Raw genomic sequence first — 25,914 nt, 5'->3', positions numbered from 1 at the left:
AAACTCTAAGGAGGAGGGGTGATAGAAATTAATCTTCCAAGCCAGCCCTTTGCTTTACCAATACACCAAAATTTTGGCTTCAATTCCACATGAGAGCTTCATGAAGAAATAGATCAAATGATACTTCTCATAAAACAAAAAATCATTAAAAGAAGAGGAGAAAGAAAAAGAAGAATATATAAAATGTAAGAAGGGGAGAAAGAAATAGAAATGAATTACAAGATTGTTTTATAGGCCTCTACTACAGTCCGACTAGACTTACCTTGATACTTAGTCAAATTGGTACATATAAGGAAAAAGTTTTGAAAGAATATAAATAAATTTGAGGGGTTATTTTTGCGGAAGTGTAGAGATTAAAGTAGTGACAATGCTCTTGAATCTTATCTTTCTATTTTATGTTGACTTTTTATTTTATTTATGTGCTAAAGAATTTTGGGGCCATGTTTTAAAATTGCTGCTTAAGTGTTCACCATTTCTGTTCCCCTTTATACCAAATAATACTTATGCAGTATATTATTATTTTTACTGAATAACATAATTTTATTGAAGATGTTGAATAAGAAGGGCCTATAAAGACTTCAAATGTTATTTTGGTTACCTAAAAAGTGATTTGAGGCATATAAAACACAATTGTATGTGGTTTTCATGAAATATGAATTTCTAAGAATTTCATCTTCTTGGAAATCAAAATCCTCTTTCTTCCCATTATTTGCCAACTTTACTTATTATGGGATATAAAAGGTCATGGCAAGAGCATGTGTGAGGTGGGTTGGGATGGCGTTGCATACGTTGTTGTCAGATAAGCAGGGTCCTTTCTGTGAAAGGAGCTTCCTCTACCAGATGCTTGAGAGCAAATGGCCTGCATCTGCAATGGTGACTGGCATTAAAACAGTGCCACTAAATCTCCCAATTTATGTCTTCTTTCTCCTATAGCATGAACTTTAAGGGCACCCTGTGTTAAATTGTCTAAAATTTTTTCTCAAGGCATACTTAGACCTATCAACAGATCTTTGGCTTCAGACTGCTCAATTAAATAATCTCTTCCAATGTAGTTTAAGAGAAACTGTGTGTGTGTGTGTGTGTGTTTATCAGTTTCACTGAGATATACATGACATATAATATGCTGTTCATACATAAGGTGTGCATTGTGATGTTTTGACATACACATACAATCATGAACATCCTGCACAATCAAGATAATGAATGCATCTATTACCTCCAAAAGATTCCCCCTGACCTTATATAGTCCTTTCTTCCTGCCACACCCCCCTCAGATAACCATTGGTCTTCTTTCTGTTACTGAATAAACATTAGTTTGTATCTCCTAGAATTTTATATAAATAGAAACACACTGTATGTAGTCTCTTTTTATATAGTTTCTTCACTCCATATAATTATTTTGAAATTCACCCATGTTGCTGTGTGTATGAATATTCATTCATTTTTATTATTGGGTATATTCCATTGTGTGGGTTTACCACATTTTTTAAATCATTCAACTATTCCTAGACACTTATTTTTTCCCATTTGTGGCTATTAAAAATTAAGCTACTGAGAACATCTGTGTGCAAGTCTGTATGGACATACACTTTCATTTCTCCTGGGTAAATACCTAAAGTGGATAATATGGTAGGTATAGGGCTAACTTTTTAAGAAACTCAAATTGTTTTTCAAAGTAGTTATACCATTTTCCCATTCCCACCATCAGTTAACTCAACTTTGGAATTGAAGTTCCCCCACATGTTTGCCAATGCTTGATATGGTCAGTCTGTTTAACTTTAGTTTTCCTAATTTTTATGCAGCAGTATCTCACTGTGGTTTTGATTTGCATTTCCCAAATGACTAAAGACATCGAGCATCTTTTAGTGTGCTTATCTGCTGTCCATATAACTTGTCACCAAATCTTCTGCCATTTTATATTGGATTGATTGTTTTCTTACTATTTACTATCGAGAATTCTTTATATATTCTGCAAATATTTTCTCCCAGTCTTAGCCTTGTATTTTCATTCTTTTAAGTTGTCTTCTTGAAAAGTAGATGTTTTTAATTTTGGTGTAGTCTAATTTATCAATTTGTTCTTTTATGAATTGTCATTTTGGCATCCTATCTAAGAAATCTTTGTCAAATCCAGGGTAACAAGGGTTTTCTCTTAGAAGTTTTCTAGTTTTTGATTTTACAGTATATGATTCACTTTGAGAAACATAATAAATAGGAGATTATGTATATACACACATACATATATAATTCATATATACAGGCGATTTGTTATAAAGAATTGGCTCATTGGATCACACAATTATTGTGGAGGCTCCATCTGCAAACTGGAGGCCCAGGAAAGCCCACAGTGTAATTTGTGCCCGAGTTCAAAGTTCTGAGAACCAGGAACACAGATGGTGTAAGTCCCCGTGCAAGGGCAGGAGAAGACCACTGCCCCAGCCTAGCAGTCAGGCAGATAGAGAGAATTCTCCTTTCTGCCTTTGTGTTCTGTTCAGGCCTTGAACAAATTGGATGATGCCCTTCCACTTTGCTTTGCTCAGTCTACCAATTCAAATGTTAATCTCATCCAGAAACACCCTCACAGACACCCAGAAATAACATCTAACCAAATGTCTGGGCACCCTATAATCCGGTCAAGTTGACACGTAAAATTCACCATCAGAGGTACTATGTAAAGATCTATTTATCTTCTGCATATACAGTAGATATGCAATATTTCCAGCACCATTTGTTGAAAACACTGTCTTCTCTCCACTAAACTACCTTACCATATTTGTTAAAAATCAGTTCTCCATATATTTGTGGGTCTATTTCTCGTTCTCTAGTCTTCCATTGATCCATTTGTCTCTATTAGTATATTTTTTCACTTTTAATCTATTTGTGTTTTTATATTTGAAGTCTATGGCTTGTAGGCAGCAAATAGTTAGGTCTTGATTTTTTTTTTATTTTAATTTTTTTTTGGCTGAGGAAGATTAGCCCTGAGCTAACATCTGTTGTGAATCTTCCTCTTTTTTTGCTTGAGGAAGACAAGCCCTGAGCTAACATCTGTGCCAATCTCCCTCCACTTTATATGTGAGTTGCCATCACAGCATGGCTATTGAGTAGTGTAGGTCCGCGCCCAGGATCCGAACATGCAAACTCGGACCGCAGAAGTGGAGTGCACTGAACTTAACCACTAGGCCACAGACCAGCCCCAAGTCTTGCTTTTTTTGTCCAGTCTGACTATCTCTGTCTTGAATTAGTTTTTTAAATAATTTGCATTTAATGTGACAACTGATATAGTTAGTTGAAATCATTTATGTTGCTAGTTGTCCAATCTGTTCTCTTCTCATTTTTCCTCTTTTCCTGCCACATTTTGAAAAACCAATTTTTTTATGATTTTATTTTATCTCTTTTTATTTATTGGATTATGAGCCACATAACTTTTTTATTTATTTTAGTGAAATCATTTGTGTTTTTAGTATATTTATTTTTGATTAAACTTTTTACTTTTAGATAAAAGTAGATTCATGTATAGTTATAAAGAGATCCCATGTTCCCTTTAACCCAGTTTCTCCTAATGGTAAGATGTTGCAAAACCATAGCACAATAACACGGCCAGGAAATTGGCATTGAGACAGTCAAGAATCAGAAGATTCCTACCAATGCAGGAATCCCTAACATCACGCTTTTCTATTCACACCACTTCTCTTCCAGCGTCATCTGCACCTTACCCACTCACCTGCTCCTTTCGCAACCACTAATCTGTTCTCCTTTTCTACAATTTGGTCATTTTTAAAATTGTTATATAAATCAAACCATATAGTATGTAACGTTTCAGGATTAGCATTTTTCCATTCAGAATATCTCTCTGGAGATCCATCTAGGTTGTTGTGTACATTCCTAGTTTTTTTCTTCTTATTGGTAGCAGTATTTCCTGGTATAGATTAACACAGTTTGTTTAACCATTCACCCATGGAAGGATATTTGGGTTGTTCACAGTTTGGGGCTATTACAAACAAGCCTGCTATAAACAATTGTGTACAGGTTTTTGCAGGAATATAAATTTTCATTTATGTGAAATAAATGCTCAGAGGTATAATCGCTGGGTCATATGATAAGGGTACTTTGTGGCTACTTTTAAAGAAAGTGCCAAACTGTTTTCTAGAGTGATTGTGCCATTTCACGTGCCCACCAAAGTGTATGAATTATCCCATTTCTCTGCATCTTCTCCAGCATTTGGTTTTATCATGATTTTAATTTTAGTCATTCTGCTAGTTACATAGTGATATTTCATTGTAGATTTAATTTTGATTTCCATAAAATGCTTGACAATTTTGAACATCTTTTAATGTGCTTATTTGCCATCTGTATATTCTCTTCAGTGAAATGTCTTTTATGTCTTTGCCCATTTCAATTAGATTTTTTTTACTGTTGAATGTTGAGAGTTCTTTATATATTCTATCTGCCTGTCTATTTATCTATCTTTCTGATTTGAAAATGGTTTTTCCAAATCTGTAGCTTGTACTTTCATTCTCCTAACAAGATCTTTTGCAGAGCAAATGTTTTTAACTTTAAAATCCAATTTATCATTTTTTCCTTTTATGGATTGTGCTTTTGGTGCCAACTCTAAGTTCTCTTTGCCTAGCCCTAATTCCCAAATAATTTCTCCTAAAAAATATTTTTCTGCATCCATTGATATGATCCTGGGATTTTTCTTCTTTGGCCTGTTAATATGGTGTATTACATTGTTTGGTTTTCAACTATCGAACCAGCCTTGTATCCCTGGAATAAACCCAATTTGGTTATGCTGTGTAACCAATTTTATATATTGCAGAACGTTATTTGCTATTACTTTGTTAAGGATTTTTGCTTCTCTATTCTTGAGAGAGATGTTGGTCTGTAATTTTCATCCTTTTTTTGATACGCTTTGATCATATATGTATCCTAATCTTCAAACTCATCATGCATAGGTGTGATCATTTTACAGATGAGCAGAGGCTCAGAGAGACCAATCTGCCCGAAGCCACAAGTGCCAGAGTAAGTGTTTAAACCCAGTCCTGCCTGGTCCCTTCACCACCCAGTGGGGATGAAAGTCCTGGCTCCATGATCTACCTTCTCTGTCAGCCCTCGGTAGGAGGATTGGGGCACCTCTTTGCAGCCTGTTGAGGGTGAAAGTCTACACTCCCACTCCTTTGCTGGCACAGGTGAAGTTGGGGGCCACAGTCTTTTCCGTGCTGTTTGGGCTGGAGTAGAGGAGTTATTCTTTAAAAGATTTCTGTCTTGCTAGTCTGCCCTTTTCCAGGTTGTTTGGTTAGAGAGAACAGGCTTTTGGGGGCTTTTTCAGTCTGCACCTGTTGGTGTTTCTGAGTTGCCAGTTTCTTCACCTCCAAATCTGGGATATATGAGGCAAAAAGAAAACCTGGGAAACATCTGTGTCCTTTCTTAGATTCCAAGATCTCAAATCTGTCTTCTTTCTTTTCTCCACCTTTCAAAATTCTTATGTTTCCTGTATATATAATGTCCAGGGACTTTAGCTGTACTTAGCAGAAGGAATAGAGAAAAATCTATCTCCTCCATCTTCCCAGAAGCAGAAATCCTAGGATACGTCTTTAATTTACTGCGGTGTATTTTCAGGTTATACTCTACCACTTCATGTGCATTCTAAGAACCTTAAAATAGGATACTTCCATTTCTGCTTTCCTAACCATTGACCTATTGTCATACATTTTACTTTTCCATATGTTATTCACCCCACACTCATTGTTATATTTTAGTTCAAACATTAGACTGCCTTTTGAAGAGAATTAATTAATAAGAAAATCCTATATATTTATCCTTGTTGTTACCATTTCTTGTGCTCATTATTCCATATATAAACCCATATGTCTATCTGCTATTGTTTCCTCCTGCCTGGAGGATTTTGTTTACTACTCATAGTGAAGTTTTCTCTCTGTGATGCTCTCTACTCTCTGGCGCTATGTCTGTAGACTCTCGCTGCCTTAGTCTCCCTGGACTCAGCTCTGCCTCTGGAGTTCAAGGAGTCTTTGGGACTCGGCCTGAGTCCCTTCTGGCTGTGCCATGGTTTAAAACTCCTCTCCAGGTACTTGGCCAGGGCAATCCCAAGGCCCCCTCATTTGTTTCCTCATTCTCAGGAATCACTCTCCTTCATTACCTGATATCTACTCTCTTGCAAACTGTCACTGGATATTTTGTCTTTCTTTCGGTTGTTTCATGAAGGAGGGTACATCTGATCCCTGTTATTCCATCTTGGCCAGAATGGACATCCTATATTTACTTTTAAAAATCCAAAGTGGGATTACTTGCTGTTTCTTATTTATAGGCAAAAATTTTCATATAAGATTTCTCCAAAATGCCACCAAACAACATCTAAGCACTCCACAAAACTTTATGGAAAATTGTAGTTCCTTCTATTCTGTTGTTTTTTTTTTTTTTTTATTTTGTAGGGGAAGAGTCTCCCTAAGCTAAAACCTATTACCAATCTTCTGCCTTTTCTCTTCCTTTCCCCCTACAAAACCCCAGTATATAGTTGTGTATAGTTGTAAATTCTTCTGGTTCTTTTATGTGAGCTGCCACCACAGCATGGCTACTGAAAGACAAGTCACTGGTGTGGTTCGATGCCCAGGAACTGGACCCAGACCTCCAAAAGGGAGCACGCCGAACTTTAACCACTAGGCCGTCAGGACTGTCTCACTTCTATTCTGTTTCAACTTATTTACTTTATAATTATCATTCTAAATAACAGATAAATGTAAATTTTAAAGATAATCTGAAAGAACAGAGATGGGATAGAGTGTTTTCCAATATAGATAGGATTTTCTCTCTTCTCAAATATATTATTAAGTATTTTAGGTAACTCAAAGTTTGTGGACTTGGCTTAATTGTGATTCTCTGCATGTCTTAAAGATTTATTAACTTGAAATACCATATATTGTAACTATTCATCTCTTCTTATCATGTGTAGATTCTTCTTTTCAAAAGTTGAATGATTGTATGTTTTACTTAGGAAAGGCTGACAGTTTATCTGTTATATTGATTTTGAATTAATAGTGAGAGTTCTTCCCTTCTGATTCTTTCATAATGCAGAGAAAGAGAGTTCTGTCACGTACAAAAGAAATGTCAGTAGAAATGGAATCTTAACAAAGTTCTCATACCCTTGACTCTCTAGATGTATAAGTGACTTCTCACTAATTTATAAAGATGTAAGAGGAAAAATAGTTCAATCAAGCTGATAGAATATAAATGTGTAAGACCAAATTCTATATAATACGTGAAGAGTTAGACAGTAGCATAAGATCAATATTAATGTATGTAAAGTTATAATAATTATGTTTATAAACATTCAGCCACTTTAAGGTTATTTATAGAGTATTTAATATCCTGAAACATATATGTAGATATTTATATACAATTCTTATATATACTTGCTTGTAGGATAAACACGATCATCAGAGGAAATCCTGAAGTAGGAAAGAATACCCCCAAAATTATATTATAAAAGCAACTTGTAAAGACAAGCAGAGTATATTGAAAATCATATTGCAGTGTGTGATGAATCTCTGTTTCTTTGTATTCATCACCTTCATATCCTTGTAGAAAATACAATCAATTCTTCAAATTCTTTGTTTACCAACTTCTGTCTGAGGCCCTCAAATACATTTTCAGTTTCATCCTTTAGGATGTTGACAAAGCCATCAGTACCCCCTTGTTATTGCCCATTTCATGATATTTCATCAACTTTTTGATCTATTTATTTCACCAACTCCCATTAATTTTCTCAGGTTTGAAAGCCTCTCACTGCTGTCCCTTCTCCCTCCCTCTCCCAGGGGTGATGGAACTCCACCATAGATGGCAGGGGAAACCTGACTGCTTGCATTTTCTGTTATATGCTTTGACACTAGTCAGAGAGAAGGGTTTGAGCCTCACTCAAGCTCCTATGTTCTTTTCTGCTGACTGCCTCCCTTAGTCTGTATTCAGATCCTCAATTTCAGAGCAGTTTTGGATCGGGGAAACAATATCTGTTGAAGGAAAGCAATAATAAACAGAAAAATAATAATTACTTTTGTCTCATTCTTTCTAAACTTCTAGGCAATGGTATTGAAGCCCGGCTGATCATTTTCTCCAGAGTGAAACCAAGGGAAGTGTCTCCACATAGCTTAGAACAAAAGGCCAAGGAAGCTACTTCTTTGAAATTTTTAAGAGAAAAGAAGTTTCCAATCAGCACCAAGATTTCAACAGCTCTCTGACCTCCCAAAGTGATAGTCACAGGGAAAGGCGGAGAAGACTATTCAATGGTTTACAGTTCAAAAGGCCATCATAAAACTCTAAAGAAACCTTAGCAATGCAGTCATTAGGCAACTTTTACCTTCCTCTCTGTTTTCTTTGGAAGCTGTAAAATAGATTTTTCTTTATCTCATCTGAATTGTACCTATCTGTTAAAAATTTGGAGAGATAATAATGTGCTTAGTATTTTGACCTTTACAGAGAATATTGAACCTGCTTTCATTAAAATAGAGGCAGGCTGAAATAATGGATCTTGCCACTGTGCTGCATGTGTGAAAGTAAATGGATTAGCTCAAAATATTGAAATGGAGTACTGTTTACAGGCACAAAGGCAGAAAAACTATATTTTCTTTCATTGTACAAGACCATCTATGCTGTTTGTATTATTTACCATGTGTATAGGCATGGGTTTTACTTGGAATGTATTTGCACAGATACCATTAATCTTTTTTTAAAAGGTTGAGAATATGATTTAGTTGTAATAGTTCAGTTTTTGCCATCAGACCAACATAGGTTCAACTCTTTATGATGAGCCATGTAGCTTTGGGCAATCATTTACATGTTACTTATGCGTAAAGTGAATAACAATATCTCCCTTGCAGGGTTGCAATGAAGATTAGACATCATATTAGTAGAGCATTTAATGCACTTATCTAACTAAGTCCTCAGTGAATGCACTTACAAGAAATACAGGCATATTCGTGTGTTTACTATGAAAAATGCTTGTTGAGAAACTACCTACTTTATGCTGGACACTGCTAAGAAATGGGGATATGATAAAATCATGAAATAAAATACAGAGTTCTCTTACCTAGAGCTTACAGTCTATTGGGGAGACAAGCATTAGCTAAATAATCATATATATGAATATATCGGGTGCTGCAAGAATATAGCAGTTGTCCTAACCTAAAGGGTAGGTGGCATTAGGTCAGCCCACAGAAGAGGGACAAGAAACTGACATGAGAAGGATAAATAGGAATTACTAATGCAAAGAGAGCTGTGAGACATTGGGAATTCAACCCTAGCCAAGAGAGACTGAGCAGGGACTTAGATTAGTGCTTTCAGAGAAGAGCCTGGACATGGGCAGGGAGTGGAAAGTGGAGAATGAGGAGCTAGTGAGGTAGTCAAAGGCCAGATTGTGTAGGACATAGTGGTCATTCACAGGATTTTCTGCTTTGTCCAAAGAGCTGTGGGAAGCTGTTGAAAGATTTTAAGCAGGACAGTAATGATTTTATTTTTAAAATATCACTCCAATTGCCTGGGTGAGATTACCTTGAAAACATGTGTGAACAGTTGATGGCAAAGAGAGAAAAACTCTGACAGAGTGAACTTTCTAGAGATAGGCACATGACCCAAGCAGTGCCAATCAGAGTTCTCTCCACAGTACAAATGCGGGGAGAGAGAAAGTAGAGCTCTCTTACTCGTACTCATAAACTCTGAGGATGTTCCTAGCCTAATGCTGACAGGACCAACCATGAGGAAAGAGAGCTGGCCTAAAAGGAAAGCAGATCGAGCAATGTAGAGGTATTGAATCCTGATTATGTTGTTTAACCCCTGGATCCATCTGTGCCTGAAGAAATATCCCTTGGACTTCTCATTTTGTGAGCTGATATGCTCTCTTGCTTTTTTATGTACATATTGTTTTATGCCATTTAATTATGTTTATTTTCTTTGTTATATGAAAAGACTGAAAGCATGTACAATTATGGCCAACATTAATTTTTTAAGCTTTATTGAGATAAATTGCTTATACTATTCTGCCAGTTTAAAGTGTACAGTGTGATTTGATACATGAATATATTGCAAAATATTTACCATTATAAATTTAGTTAATCTGTCTCTTACCTCACATAATTACCATTTTGTTGTTGCTGTTATGGTGAGAACATTAAACCTCTACTCTCATAGCAACTTTCAAATACACAGACAGTAATGTTAACCATAGCCATTATGCTGTATCTTAGATCTGTGGAACTTATTCATCCGATAACTGAAAGTTTGTACCCTTTGACCTACATCACCCCATTTCCCCCACCCCTCAGCCCCTGGCAAACACTGTTCTACTCTGCTTCTATCAGTTAGATGTTTTCAGAGTCCACACATAAGTGAAATCATAGTCTTTGTCTTTCTCAGTCTTACTTAATTCACTTAGCACAATGCCCTGAAGGTCCACCAATGTTGTCACAAATGACAGCATTTCCTTCTTTTTTATGGCTGAATAATACTCAATTTTATGTATATGCCACATCTTCTTTATCCATTTGTCTGTTGACAGACACTGAGGTTGTTTCCATATCATGGCTATTATGTATAATGCTGCAATGATCATGGGAATGCAAATACCTTTTTGAGATTTTGCTTTGATTTCCTTTGGATATGCCCCTAGAAATGGGATTGCTAGATCACATGGTATTTCTATTTTTAGTTTTTTGAGGAATCTTCATACTGTTTTCCACAGCGGCTATCCCAATTTACATTCCCACCAACAGTGCACAGGAGTTCCCTTTTCTCCACATCCTAGCCAACACTTGTTATCTTTTCTCTTTCTGATAATAGCCATTCTAACAGGTGTAAGGTGATATCTCATTGTGACGTCAATTTGCATTTTCCTAAGGATTAGTGATGTTAAGTACCTTTTCATGTCATTTCTTGACCACTTTGTCTGTCTTCCTTGGAGTAATGTTTATTTAAATCCTCTGCCCATTTTTTAATTAGGATTTTTTGTCATTGAGTTTTGTTATCGAGTTATGAATTCCTTATATACTTTGGATATTAACAGTTAATCAGATACATGATTTTTGTTGAGAAGTTTTGGTTATAGATTCCATCTCCTTACTTATTGGTCTGTTCAGAATTTCTACCTTTTCATGATTCAGACTTTGTAGGTTGTATATTTCTTGGTATTTATCCATTTCTTCTAGGTTTTCCAGTTTGTTGGCATGTAATCATTCATTGTAGTCTCCTATGATCCTCTGTATTTGTTGGTATCACTTGTAATGTCTCTTCATTCATTATAATATTATTTATTTGAGTCCTCTCTATTTTTTCCTTGGTAAGTCTAGCTGAAGGTTTGTCAATTTTGTTTATCTTTTCAAAAAACCAACTTGTAGTTTCACTGATCTTTTCTATTGTTTTTTTATTCTGTATTTCATTTTTATCTGCTCTGATCTTTGTTATCTCCTTCTCTCTGTCAACTTTGGGCTTAGTTTGTTCTTCTTTTTCTACTTCCTTGAAGTGCAATTAGGTTGTTTATTTGATATCTTTCTTTCTTTTTTTTTTAATGTAGGTGTTTATTGCTATAAACTTCCCTCTTAGCACTGATTGGCTGCATCACATAAGTTTTGGTATGTTGTGTTTCCATTTTCATCTGTTTTAAGATACTTATTGATTTCTCTTTTCACTTAATCTTTGACCCATTGGTTGTTTAGTAGTGTGTTGTTTAATTTCTACATCTTAGTAAATTTTCCACTTTTCCTCCCGTTATTGATCCTTAGTTTCATACCACTGTGGTCAGAAAAGATAATTGGTAAGATTTCAATCTTTCTAAATTTGCTAAGACTTGCTTTGTGACCTAGCATATGATCTATCCTGGCGAATGTTCCATGTGAGCTTGGAAGAATGTGTATTCTGCTGCTGTTGGATGGAATGTTCTGTATATATCTGTTAGGTCCATTTGATCTAAAATATAGTTCAAGTCCAATGTTTCCTCACTGAGATTCTGTCTAGATGATCTATTCATTGTTGAAAGTGAGGTATGTAAGTTCCCTGCCAATATTGTATTATTGTTTATTACTTCCTTCAGATCTATTTAGGTGCTTTGTTGTTGGTTGCATATATATTTATAATTGTTACATCTTCTTGATGAATTGACCGTTTTATCATTATGTAATGACCTTCATTGTCTCTTGTTTCATTTTTCAATTAAAGTCTATTTTGTATGATGTAAGTATATATATGCCTGCTTGCTTTTGGTTTCTATTTTATGCTTTCTTCTTTTGCCTAAAGTAATTTGAGTAAGGCTTCTGTCACTAAAAGAACACTGGATTAGCTTCCCATTGCTGCTGTAACAAATGATCACAAACTTGATCACTTAAAACAATACAAATTTAGTCTCTTATAGTTCTTGAGGTCAGAAGTCCAAAATGAGTCTTAATGGACTAAATTCAAAGTATCAGCAGGGCTGATTCTTTCTGGAGGCCCCAGAAAAGAATTTGCTCATTGTCTCTTCAAGCTTCCAGAGGCCACTTTGGCATTCCTTGGCTGTAGCTACGTCACTCCAACCTCTGCCTCCATGGTCATATTACCTTCTCCTTTGCCATAGTCAAATCTCCCTCTTCCTCCCTCTTATAAAGACATATGTGATTATATTTAGGGCCCTCCCAGATAACCCAGATTAAGCTTCTCATCTTAAGATCCATAACCTGATCACATCTGCAAAGTCCCTTTTGCCATATAAAGGAACATTCACAGATTCTGGGGATTGGGAGGTGGATATCCCTGGGGATCATTATAAAACTGTATTGCAGTAAGCTCTGAGAGTAGGAAAGGTTAGACTTGTATAAAGGGGAGTGGCAGAATAGGTCTTTGTAAAACGTAAGAACAAGTTACAACTATAAAAAGTTACAGGAGGTAAAAGTACAGGAATAAGTGGTAAGACGTACCCATTCACCATATTAAATAGGTTAAATAGACATTACCCAAAGCTTTGTTCAGTCTTAAATGTTCTAGTTATTATATCTCTGACTTGAGTAGGTCCTAGGAAGGAAATTCTGATGGGGGAGATGATAGGCAGCAGTGATAAAATATTAAAATATCCTTGAATATTTTTAGAATACTGAGCATATTATAAAGTACCTTTCAGAAGGCACATTAACTATAAAAAAGAAAAATAAATCAATAAGAATTTTTTTGAAACTCAAAAGTAAATAAAATTTAATAGTACAATATATTGTCCTATAATTACTCAATTAATGTGCAAACTATCTTTAAATATTCCCTTCATTTTATTGAGTGTGTTACGTTAGTAGAGGGAAAAAAGAACACTACTTATGAGATGGTTTTTAAATTTCATTCTTTATCTTTGTCTCCCAGATCTGTTATTAAATATATGATTTTAAGTTACTCAATTGTGAATTTTCCTCCCATAAGTCCTTTTTGAGGGAGCAAACACTCACAAGAAGAAATGAATTGCCAGGATCTGGTGTGTTCAAATATGTTTCTGACTACAGAATAATAGGGAGAATGATAGGACATATGACAGAGTAGATAGAGTTCCTCAGAAGATTTCCCACAGACTCCTGCCTCAGAATGATCTGGTATATATTAAAAAGGCAGAATCCTGGGTCTTATACCACTATCTGTATTAGTTTTCTAGGGCTGGCATAACAAAATGGCATAAAATGAGTGGCTTAAAAATAGCAGAAATTTATTCTCTCACAGTTCTGAATTTCAAAATCAAGGTGTTTGCAGGCTTCTTCTTCTTGGGGGCTCAGAGGGAAAAGCCGTAGTTCTCTGCTTTGCTCCTAATTTCTGATGGTTGCTGGCAATCCTTAGTGTTCCTTGGCTTACACTGCCTAACTGCAGTCCTTGCCTCAGCCATCACTTGGTTATCCTCCCTCTGTGTGTGTGTATGTCTTCACAAGGATTTCTCTGTGTGTGTGTGTCTGCCTCTGTACCTCTTCTCTTCTTATAAGGACACTAGTCAAATTGGATTAAGGGCCCACTCTACTCCAGTATAACCTCATCTTAATTTATATCTTAATTGCATCTGCGACCATCTCTTCAAATAAGGTCACATTCACAAATACCAGCAGTTAGGACTTCAACACATCTTTTTGGGGGATACAAGACAAGCCACAACACTATCTAAACAACAATCTCGGGAAACTGGAGCCCAGACTCCTGCATTTTTAATAACTAAACTTTTTCCTTTAAAATTTCTCAACCACAGATCTAGAGGCAAGTCAGGTTAAAATGTTGACATTTGTAATAAAAACTGAGGCCTGCAGTAATGCTGACTTTTATTGTTGAGAGGTCCTCCATTCTTTCAGAATTTCCAGGTTGCAAAATAGAAGGGGTGTCATTTCTGAAACTGTAACTGCTTATTACCCTTTGAGAAGAGCAGAGAACATTTTGTAGCATGGTTAGTAATTAGACATTATGCTCTTTCAAATACAATATCAAAATCTTATTTGATTTTTTTTTACAAAGAATAGGTATTATTGTATTACCTTGGTAACTTGAAGAAAATCTTAGAAGTACAATTAAGATTATCTATCTTTTTATTACTTAGAAAAATAGTGACCCACTACATTCTAAGTTACGTATTTTATGATTCTTACTGATCTGTGGTTTACTGAAAATGTAGCAAAGTTCATATATTTCTAAGTGAAGATTGGCTATGAGTCCCAAAGGATGATCCCTCTAACCTGGAAGCACTTTGTATGGAAATGCACGTTCAGCCAGGAGAGTATGGGCTGGACCAGGAGCACACAAATCAAAGGTGAGAATATAGACTGAGAGAAAGTAAGAAAATCTGTGACTGTAACAATATCTTCTTACAACAAGGTAAGCCTTAATTTATAATCAAATGTATTTTTCTATAATATACAACACCTTAGAGATGAAAATGATGGCAATATCAATTGTAGTGATTTTATAGAAAATCAAAATTCCTTGTGATGTTATAAAACGTAAAATGCTTACTATTTTGTAGTTATTGTCACTGTCATCAGAGAAAAACAAATAAAATAATGTATTAGGCAAACATTGTTTTATTCTCCATGGGTGTTAGACATCCTCTATTCCTTACTCAACAATTCTTTATTCCAATTAAATTCTTGACGTGCAGTGGCTCATCTTAAAATTGGATCATGATGCCATCCAGAGGGTCCAGTTATTAGCAATTAACTACAGTTTTGCAATTCCCTTTTTTAGATTCACGTTAAGTGAGGCGAAGTTTTCTACTATCAAACTTGAGGAACATAAAAATCACAGATAAATATAAAAGCTTATATTCTTTTTATAGTCTTTATATAAAAAAATGTATTCTCCATCACCAAATATTTGTCTCTGCAACCACTAACCTAAAATTCGTATTTCATGGGTATTTTTGTAAATCAATGTCTGTTACTTTATCATAAATCCAATCTTAAATATTTTAATTAGAAGGTAAAATGGAAAAATCTATTTAGGGGAGTCTCAAGCATAGACTTTTTTAATCTTTTAAAATCTCAGAAAATCATTTTTAAGTTCTTCAATGTCTAGGCTCCTATTAATAACTACTCTTGTTTCTTCCATGTCTACCACTGGTTGATGTGCTGCTTGAAAATTTATAATTCACCATCTTGATAATGCGAATTTTTCTTCTGCTTATAAAAAGAGAGTGCGCCATATTTCTCCTTCCTTTTTTGTTCCCCAAGAAGGAATTTTTCACTAAGCAAAAGTTAAATATTGTACCTTCACATCACATAATGTGAGTATACGTGTGCATATACTTTATAATATATTTTTATTTATTTATTTTTATTTTATTATTATTATGTTTTTGGTAAGGAAGATAGGTCCTGAGCTAACATCTGTGGCAATCTCCTTCTATTTTATGTATGGGACACTGCCACAGCATGGCTTGATGAGCAGTATGTAGGTCCACACTCGGGATCCGAACCCGTGAACCCTAGGTGGCTGAAGCAGAGTGTGCAAACTCAACCGCCAAGCCACAAGGCTGGCCCCTATAATCTATTTTTAATTAAAAAGATCATAATTGTATAATAATAATAATAGCTAGCACTTAGTTTGAGCCAAGCATTCAATGAAGTGAGTACTATTATTAATTCCATTTTACAAATGATAAAACTGAGGTACAGAGATATTAAATAGCTTATCAAAGGTCAAACATCTAGTAAATAGTTTTGCTGGGATTAAAATCCAGGCCATTTGGCTCCAGAGTGTGCTCTTGAACATAATGCTATATAAGGCATGCTTCAGTAAATCAGCAGGTTTTCTTATGAAAATCAATCTCTTTCTCTTTATTTTGGGAAGAATAGTGGTGCAATGAAGATGATAGATTTTGAAATCAGACAAAGTATTTGAATTCTGAATATGATTTTTAATAGCCCCAAACTTTGGAAATATTATGCAACTTTCTGAACATCTGCATACTCATCTGCAAAATGGGGATAATTATATTTCACGGGGGGTAGTGAAGATTAAATTAAATTATATAGATTGAGAGACAGAGTCTGGCACTTTTTTTGCTATTTAGTTGAAATAGGGAAGACATCTAAAATCAGTGAGGAGAGATAGATTATTCAATAAATCATGTTTGATCAATATCCTAATCAACTGAAGATTCAAAAAAATGTATGCTATACCAAAACTTCCAGATGGATTAAAATTTTCAATATAGTTTTTAAAGTACTACTGGATGAAAAGGACTAAGACTATATCACAATCATAAACATGAAAAATCCATCCACTTAACCAGATAAGAAACAAAATGTTTATTTATCAAAAGAAGAAAAGTTTAAAAATTACCTATAAGAGGGAAAGTTATTCATAACAAACTTAAAAGACAACAACTTAACGTCTTTCATTTGTGATGAGCTCTTTTACATCCAGAAGGAAGGACCAACTCTCAGATCGAAACTGGATAAAGCTCATGACTAAGTAACTTATGAGAAATGAAATGTCAATGATCAGTTGACACATAAAAAGAGGCTCAATGTCAACCAAAAGAATCTAAATTTAAAAGACCTTTTTCATATTTTGATCACCAAAATTTAAAACCATATTTAATATCCAGTGTTGCAAAGAGTGGTGGAAAATATTCCTTATCAAACATTGCTTAGATTTAAACAGTTTAGGTTAAACTGATCCAGTATTTTTGAAAGATGATGATGTTCAATAGATATCAAAATTTATTATATATAACCTCATTTGCACAGAAACTCCCCTTCAAACTCCTCAGCCTAAGGAAATAACTGCACAGAGGAAAATCTTCATGAACTAGGATTCACAGTACACCAGGAGGAAAAATAGAGAAAGAGAAAAGAAGCTAATTTACCATTAACATGGCACTTGTTTAATAAACATTTTTGTATACAACTTATAAAATGAATAAGGAAGAGCTCTATACACTGGCATGGAAGATGTTCATAATACGTTAAGTAGAAGACATAGATTGCTAAACAGTATTTAGATACACATGGTATGATCCTGTTTATATATGAAATTATGTTTCATTATATACATCTATGTGTATATAATATTTATGCACAAAAATTATATTATTTTTATATGTTTCAATTTTTTTATTTCTAACAATAATAAAGGTACAATTACAATTAGAAAATAAATATATTTCCATTTTGAAAAGTTAATTATGAATTTAGTTTCTCTTTTATTCTAGATTTAAGTATATAGGCACAAATTTAGACAGAGATGCCTGAGCTCTAATGTAACTTAGATTCTGAAAGATTGATGTAATATTTATCTCCTCACTGTTTATATTGCAGTGTTAAAAGTTTGCGCTTAAATATTTAAGAAATTTCAAATACTTTTATAAACCTACCCTAAAACTCCTTCCAACCAGCACTGCCGTTTTGTTCATACTATAACGTATAAATGAAGGAGGCAGGAAGTGCACTAGCTTTTCATGTCCTGGAGTTTCTCTCAACTTCAATCTCTTCAAACCATAAAGTCTGCTTTGAAATTTTTGACTTAAAAGAGTAAGATTGCTCAAGCCACTGTCACCCTTTATAGATAAGGTGAAGTTTTCCTTTTATTGTCATTACTGTTTTATATCATGTTGAACTCCAAAAAACACCATTAAAATCAAGGCTGCCTTTTCTTTTAACTTACCAAGTCAATGCTTAGATTTAGATCAGAGTATTTTATGGTGACTGGGTTGTGTGTGTGTGTGTGTGTATGCATGGGTACGCGTTCCAGGGATGTGTACAAATGTATGTGCTGTGTGTGCATATGCATACACACATGCATGCTGTGTGTTTGTGTATGCATATGTCTTGCAGTGAATATGTGTGTTTGTCCATATCTTGTATGTGCATGCTATATTAAGAAAGAATATCTGAAAATGCAATATTTACAGTACACAAAATGAAGCAAATATTTAAGTTTTCCCATTTGCAGATAATATTGTGGATGATAAAAAGGCTTTAATCATATGTGGGCAACCATTGTAGGCTCCTTAATGGCAGCATCACCTCTGAGGCCAAGTTTACAGGGTAATTACATTTCTGCAAATGCAGGATCCAATGCACTCGAGACCGAAATCCAAATTTTGATAAATGGATTTCATGCAAAAATTGTTTATTCTAAGATGTTAAAAATGAAAAAGGATATGCTTAATTTTATACTATAGCACCACAAAACTGTGTTTCTCCTAACTGCTTCATTTCTTCCCCAAACTGCAAAGCCAACTCTAAGTGCACAGAACAAGAAATACGTTCACAGTCTGAAAAATGGCTAAATTTAGTCCAAAAGGCATAACACTGAAAATTGAAGAATATGTTAAATTTTTAGTTTATGGTTATTATTATTTATTTGCTTTTGGTTTTGGAGTAAAGAGATATGGAATCATTACAGAAATTTTTCTTATCTTGCTTTTTTACATTTAATTTCTTTTTGCCTTTTGTTTTTCCCATATGCTTTTGTATTCAGCTTTACGAAGGATAAAAGAAGTAAATGGTTGTGGGGCTTGTAAAATGATAAATTGGTCAAAGAGGAACATTTTTCTTTGTTTCTTTTATTTTTCTTTAGATATTTTTGTCTTCATAGTTAAATATTATCTTTGAAAGGTAGTAGTATTGTTTTGGCTTGGTTTTTGAAAGAAATAGAAGAAAAGAAGAGTAGAACCTTGACAAAGGGAAATATTTATAAAATAGTGTTGAAGAAGATTCTATTTTACTTTCACGAATAAAATACTTTGCCTGGGACGTGTACAAAAACAGACATAGTAATGTGGGGTAAGAAGCTTAAGTATTAGAGAAAAAGAAAAGCAAGTTTTCTGTCAGGAATCAGAAATAATCCAAGGTAAATGGAAGGATAACTCTCACTAGGGTGAACATGCATTTTTTGATACATAATAAGATTTTATATTTCTTGACTCTATGTGGAACAGAAGAATGTATAAGAACTCAAGTGCACTCAAACCAGGAACCTCATGTTGCAATAGATCTATTTTTTTCTGAAAAATATTTTTAAGGATCCCAAACAGCTAACATGTGAGCTCTTCACAAATTGTAAGATATATTTTATGGAAATATGCTAGCTTGAGCTGCCTTAACCCCTTTCTGGAACAAGGTAAAGTATTCATAAATAAATTAATTCACTGACTGCCTATTAGTAAGCTTAAATCATTAAGAATTTATATTTTTTAAAAATGTCCTCTTCTCTTCATTCATATGTGCAAAAAATAAACTCAGTTATTATGTATGGATAGCCTTGTTGTTCCAATGGTGAGATCAAAGATGTAAGACGATATCCTGAGAGCAAAATGTTTCTTAGAGGATGTGACTTTTAAAAACGATTGTCTCATCATGACCACAACAAGAATATGCATTTCTAAACAGATTGCTTGAATTCTGAGCCTTTTTATCTGATGTTTATCAGTCAGTCAGACATGGTAGCGGCACTTGTAGGATTATGAGAGTAGTACTCAGTAGAAAAACAGGGAAGAAGTAAGTATTCATCATTGGAATGTCACAGCACAAGATGGAAAAGGCATCGTCATGTACCCACAAAAACATTGTCTGCTTCTGAGTAACAAAGAAGTGAAAGAGGGGATCAATAAGTAGCAAAGTGAATGAAAAAAGAGAGAGTGACATGTCTATAGAAATGAATTTATGAAACGAACTTTCTTCTTGAACAGAAAACTCCATGAACAGCATTTTTTACACATTTCAGAAGAACGTCTATGTTTTCTCCACCACCCACAATGGCAAATATTCTATGTTATCAAATTCACTGAAAACAAAAAGCAAAGAGGACACTCGATAGCATGGATTTCCACAAACTGATTGGATCCAAGGAATTACCCAGGATGCTTATTAAACGTTTAGATTCCCAGGATCCACTTAACACATCTATTGAAAATAACTCTCCACAGGAGGGTTCTTGTGACTAGGCAAGATTTGCAAACATGTAATATATTATAAAAACATGTAATATGTTATAAAAGGCATCTTTTGTGATTATTTTATACCAACCCTTTTTGAGGGTTGAGAAAAAGAGGGCAACAATTCTGACCCACTGTTGTTTTTAACTCTTTGTTGCAAAGTAGAACAGGGGAACTGTTTTAAAGTTTCCATGTTTTAATGTCCCGGCAATGTACTTACTACAGTTTTCAGCTTTCCTGTTGTCCCGGATAACTATTCTTTGGTTGATAGTGCTGAAGAGTGTTGTCCAGTTAATGGTGTGATAATAGCACAGGTTGCTGTTGTCTGTAATATAGATGTTTCCTGCACTGATTTCCTTCAGGGACTGGAATTGGAGAGAAGTGATGCCCTGTTGCTTGAGGATAAGCAAGGAGAGGCCACTAAAGAGAAGGGAGGGAGAAAATGGAACAGTGATAAGTATTTTCTCACCATGATAGGCATTCTTGAAATAAAATAAGGATGTTACACCTTACTCCAAAAATAATGTTAATAGAGCATAAAAAGAGATTCAATCAACAAATCTGTGCTGAGACTATTTCTTTACATGCTATATAATGAAAGTTTTAAAAGGAATCATTTGACTCTAAAAAGGAAAATGTTCATTTTTTAGAGGTATGGATATTAATGATCTCGCTAACCCCATCTATACATTTACCACTGACATATCTGCTTACTGCTTCCTTGCTACTTCACAAAATTTAAGTTCCTCAAGGATGGAATTCTGAATTAAGACTAAACAACTAAATAAATGTTTATGGAATGAGTGTTCATCTACCCAAAGTAAGATGTTAATTCTACTCTAATTGTTTAATAGATCTAGACATGCTTTCAGAGGGTAAATATTGCAGAGAATGATATGTATATTTAGCTTTCATTTATATCTCAGAAACCAAAGTGTCATTGTAATAGTTGAGGAATGTATAAGTAAGGATAAGAGATATTAAAAATTTTAAAAAGAATGAAATTAAACTAAAATTTTAAACAATACTCAGAAGGCTTGAACAACTGGGGAAAGCATCTCTAAAAGTTAAATAACAACTACACTGGAAGCAAATTATCATTTCAAGGAAATTATTTCTATTTCAACATAGTCCACATTCTGTAATTAAATTCCTTTTCCATTCTCTAAAGAATAAATGTGTTTTGCACATTCCAATCAACTAATGAACATTATTTTACATTTTGTAGATCAAAGCTGTCCCCTTTTATTTCAATTATAAATCTAAATATTCTTTGCTCTTAATACTCAGATTGTTTTCCATATGTTATATATATAAACACATGGAGAACTCTATGTATACATATATATATATATAACTTATGTGTTTGCATGTGTGTCTGTACTCAACTGAGGTCTAATTCATTCTCTCAAAATTTGCCCCCGTGGTAACCACATTGAGTTATTAATTACAGTGTGAACATAATAATGCCATCACAGATTTATAACAATTTGTCCAATGGTTAGTAAAAGTTGGCTGCATATGGCACTTGAATAGATTGTATCTCTCAACTATCCTTTTTTATTAAGCATCTTTCCCCTTTACATTTTAAAACCTCTTACAAATATACCCGTGTTAACAGCAAAATTCAATGGACTATCTGTGAAATATTGTTAGAGAATATTTGATGACAGTATTGATTTTAGGCATCTTTTACATTTAGGCAGAAAAATTAAATCAAAATCTGTGTACATAAATCAACTTTTAACTGTCCATAAATAAGAATTTCATATAGATGAAATCTGAAATAAAATAAAGCAATGCCTTAAAAATATTAACCCATATTTTCTTTTATATGAATAAAAAATATCAACCTTGGAACTTTAGAACAGTGTCCTTCTGAGCCCTAACATTTCTGTCCAATATTAACCCGCAATGATGTAAGGTGGTTGACTAATTCTTAAAACATCAGCCCCACGATGTGTTGTTCAAATGATAGCACCAGAGATAAAATGAGAGCCTCCTGATCAAACAGCATTTGTATCCCACACACCTAAGCCATTGCCAAGTCATCCAACTCCATCTTTTAATTATGATAACACAGCTCAAAAAGAAGCTTCACTTTTATGGTTCACATCACGCATTCCATATCTGCAAAACACTGACATTACTTTAAGTGATAGGCGGTTGAAAAATCAGACTGTGCATTTTGTATATTTTAAAGAAGAACTAGGGATATTTTTCATTGAGCTTACTTTTGGAATTAAAAGTGGAAACCCAATATTTCTGAAATCAGTAAATCAATGAGGCTGATGGGTTTGACGTAATGTACACAAGGTTCTAACTCCTGAAATCTGGAAGACCTGCAGCTTTGAACATGTGTACATACCTGTAGAGTACTCTTCCACCAATGGTCACCAGGTTAGAAAAAACACTGAAGTCGGTCATGTTTGGGGGCCATGACTGTATGTTCAAGAAACCTACAAAAGATAAGGGTAGCAAAAAAAAATCTCAGAATATCATTGTCTTAGTTACAGTGTTTAACACTGATCATTCTTGAAATATGGTGAAAATATATTGAAAGGCAGGAGGTAGGAAAGGGCAGTGAAGATCCTATTTTTGAACCATTCTAGCTCATATTTCTTCTTCCAAGATTGAGTGTCTTGCTCAAAGTTTCTGGGCTACAATGTTCAGTAGATAATGAAGATCAAGATAATGAGCACTAAGAATCTATGTTTCTCAGATATATGGAATCATATAACTGTATATGCTAAGATTTAAATGATTCTTAATTTGATTCATTCTTCTAAAAGCAAAAGTATTTAGTCTAGATAAAGAAAAAAATATAGTTTCAATTTCTCTGAAGTCCTTTAGCACTTTATCTGTACACTTATGACATCAGTTGTCTACCTTGCACTCTAAGGCATTTACAGACAAATCTAACACTCCTCATTTGATTTTACATTCTTTGATAGCAAATACATGTCTGATGCATGTTTATGGTCCCCATACCACCTACAATAACAGTCCTGAATATATTCAGGGCTCAATAATATGTGCTAAATGAATGCTACATGTTACGCATGCTCAATAGAGCTTCTTATGAAAAAGTAAATAGAAAAACATGGGTTCAAAGATCAGTTGACACTTGCAAAAACAGTAACGTCAAAATTTCAGGGAAATTTAATTTTTTAAATTCTGCAGGCTTTCGTGCTCTTTGATTGGAAGAATTAACATAGTTAAAATGCCCGTACTTCCTAAAGCAGTCTACAGATTTAATGCAATCACTATCAAAGTTCCAACAACATTTTTCACAGAAAAAGAAGAAAGAATCCTCAAATTTATATGGAACAACAAAAGACCCCAAATAGCCAAAGCAACCCCCCCAAAAAAGAGCAAAGCTGGAAGCATCACAATCCTTGACTTCAAAATATACTACAAAGATATGGTAACAAAAACAGCATGGTACTGGCACAAAAACAGACACACTGATCAATGGAACAGAGTCAAGAGCCCAGAAATAAACCCACATATCTATGGACAGCTAATTTTAGACAGGGGAGCCAAGAGCATACAATGGAGAAAGGAGAGATTTTTCAATAAATGGTGGTGGGAAAACTGGACAGCCACATGCAAAAGAATAAAAGCAGACCATTATCTCACACCATACACAAAAATTAACTCAAAGTGGATTAAAGACTTGAATGTTAGATCTGGAACCATTAAACTTCTAGAAGAAAACATAGGTAGTATGTTCTTTGACATCGGTTTTAGGAGCATATTTTCAAGTACCATGTCTGATCAGGAAAGGGAAACAAAAGAAAAAATAAACAAATGAGACTACATCAAACTAAAAAGCTTCAGCACAGCAAAGGAAACCATCAACATAACAAAAAGACAACCTAAGAACTGGGAGAAGATATTTGCAAGCCATATACCTGATAAGGGGTTAATATCCCAAATACATAAAGAACACATACATCCCAACAACAAAAAACTAACAACCCACTTAAAAAACGGGCAAAAGATCTGAACAGACATATCTCCAAAGAAGATATACATATGGCCAACAGGTACATGAAAAGATATTCAACATCATTGGCTATCAGGGAAATGCAAATCAAAACTACAATGAGATATCACCTCACTCTGGTCAGAATGGCTATAATAAACAAGACAGGAAACAACAAATGTTGGAGAGGATGTGGAGAGAAGGCAACCCTTCTTCAGTGCTGGTGGGAGTGCAAATTGGTGCAGCCACTATGGAAAGCAGTATGGAGTGTCCTCAGAAAATTAAGAATAGATCTACCATATGATCCAGCTATTCCACTGCTGGCTATTCATCCAAAGAACTTGAAAACACAAATGCATAAAGATACATGCACGCCTCTGTTCATTGCAGCATTATACTCAATAGTCAAGACTTGGAAGCAACCTAGGTGCCCATCAAGGGATGGATGGATAAAGAAGATCTGGTATTTATATACGATGGAATACTACTCAGCCATAACAAATGATGAAATCCAGCCATTTGTGACAACATAGATGGACCTTGAGGGTATTATGCTAAGTGAAATAAGTCAGAGGGAGAAAGTCAAATGCAGTATGATCTCACTCACAAGCAGAAGATAAAAACAGTGACAAACAAACACATAGAAACAGAGATTGGGTCTGTGGTTACCAGAGGGTAATGGGGGAGGGCAAAAGAGGGATTAGGCACATGTGTGTGGAGATGGATTGTAATTAGTCTTGGGTGGTGAACATGATGTAATCGACACAGAAATAGAAATCTATGATTATGTACACCTGAAATTTATATAATGTTATAAACCACTGTTACTGCAATAAGAAAAGAGTAAGAAAAAAAATGTTCTGTGGGCTTTCAAAACATGTACAAATTCTAAGGAGTAAAGACACTCATCATTTAAAGTGACATGCATTTTAAAAACTAGAATTTGCTTTGAAAATGAGTTGCTGATTCCAACATTGTGTAATATTTTCAAGAAAACACTAAAATTCACATAGTTCATAGCACAAAAATCACACTTTAAAAATTACCTGTTATCTCTCGGACGGTCCGAAAGACATTCAGTTTCTCTGGGTCTATGGCTTCAATTGCATTGTAAGGGTCCCTAGAGAATCAAGAAGAGATGCAGCCAAATAGAAGATTAGATACAGTGGTGAAAATATGAAAATTGTAACAACAGTTACTTCATTCAAACTGAATTTTAATTAGCAATAGGAAGGTTAGCAATGTCTTGTCCAAATTTTTCTATGATAGATGTGGAGGGAGATTAAAATGTGCTTTGAGGATATTTTTGACAACACACAATATGAATTCATCAAAGGCTATTCCAGATGTAGAGGAATAGTTCAGTTTGACTATCCTAAAGAAACTACAAATATAGCAATTCTATTTATGAGTCATTTTATTTTATTTTGCCTTTAAAAGTTTATTCTTACTGAGGAAAATATACCCTGCAAATAAATTATTTTATGGTGAGAATAATTGCCTTTTG

General features: G+C 34.4%; 1 protein-coding gene across 4 annotated transcripts in view; it reads right to left on the bottom strand.

Annotated features, from left to right (window-relative positions):
• The window catches only part of ERBB4 (erb-b2 receptor tyrosine kinase 4), a 1,114,677-nt gene that overhangs the window by 286,408 nt on the left and 802,355 nt on the right, over nucleotides 1-25,914 (bottom strand). For all 4 annotated transcript variants that reach the window (XM_046644934.1, XM_046644936.1, XM_046644933.1 and 1 more), the window contains exons 10-12: nucleotides 25,454-25,527; nucleotides 22,785-22,875; nucleotides 20,637-20,836 (exon numbers count right to left, since the gene is read on the bottom strand). In XM_046644934.1, coding sequence (XP_046500890.1) covers nucleotides 20,637-20,836; nucleotides 22,785-22,875; nucleotides 25,454-25,527 — 365 coding nt within the window. The remainder of the gene's footprint in view (nucleotides 1-20,636; nucleotides 20,837-22,784; nucleotides 22,876-25,453; nucleotides 25,528-25,914) is intronic.

The sequence above is a fragment of the Equus quagga genome, chromosome 17 (genome assembly GCF_021613505.1).
Source record: "Equus quagga isolate Etosha38 chromosome 17, UCLA_HA_Equagga_1.0, whole genome shotgun sequence".
NCBI classification, from domain to species: Eukaryota; Metazoa; Chordata; class Mammalia; order Perissodactyla; family Equidae; genus Equus; species Equus quagga.
Note: the sequence above shows the minus strand (reverse complement) of the source record. Positions and strands in the feature narration are given on the sequence as shown.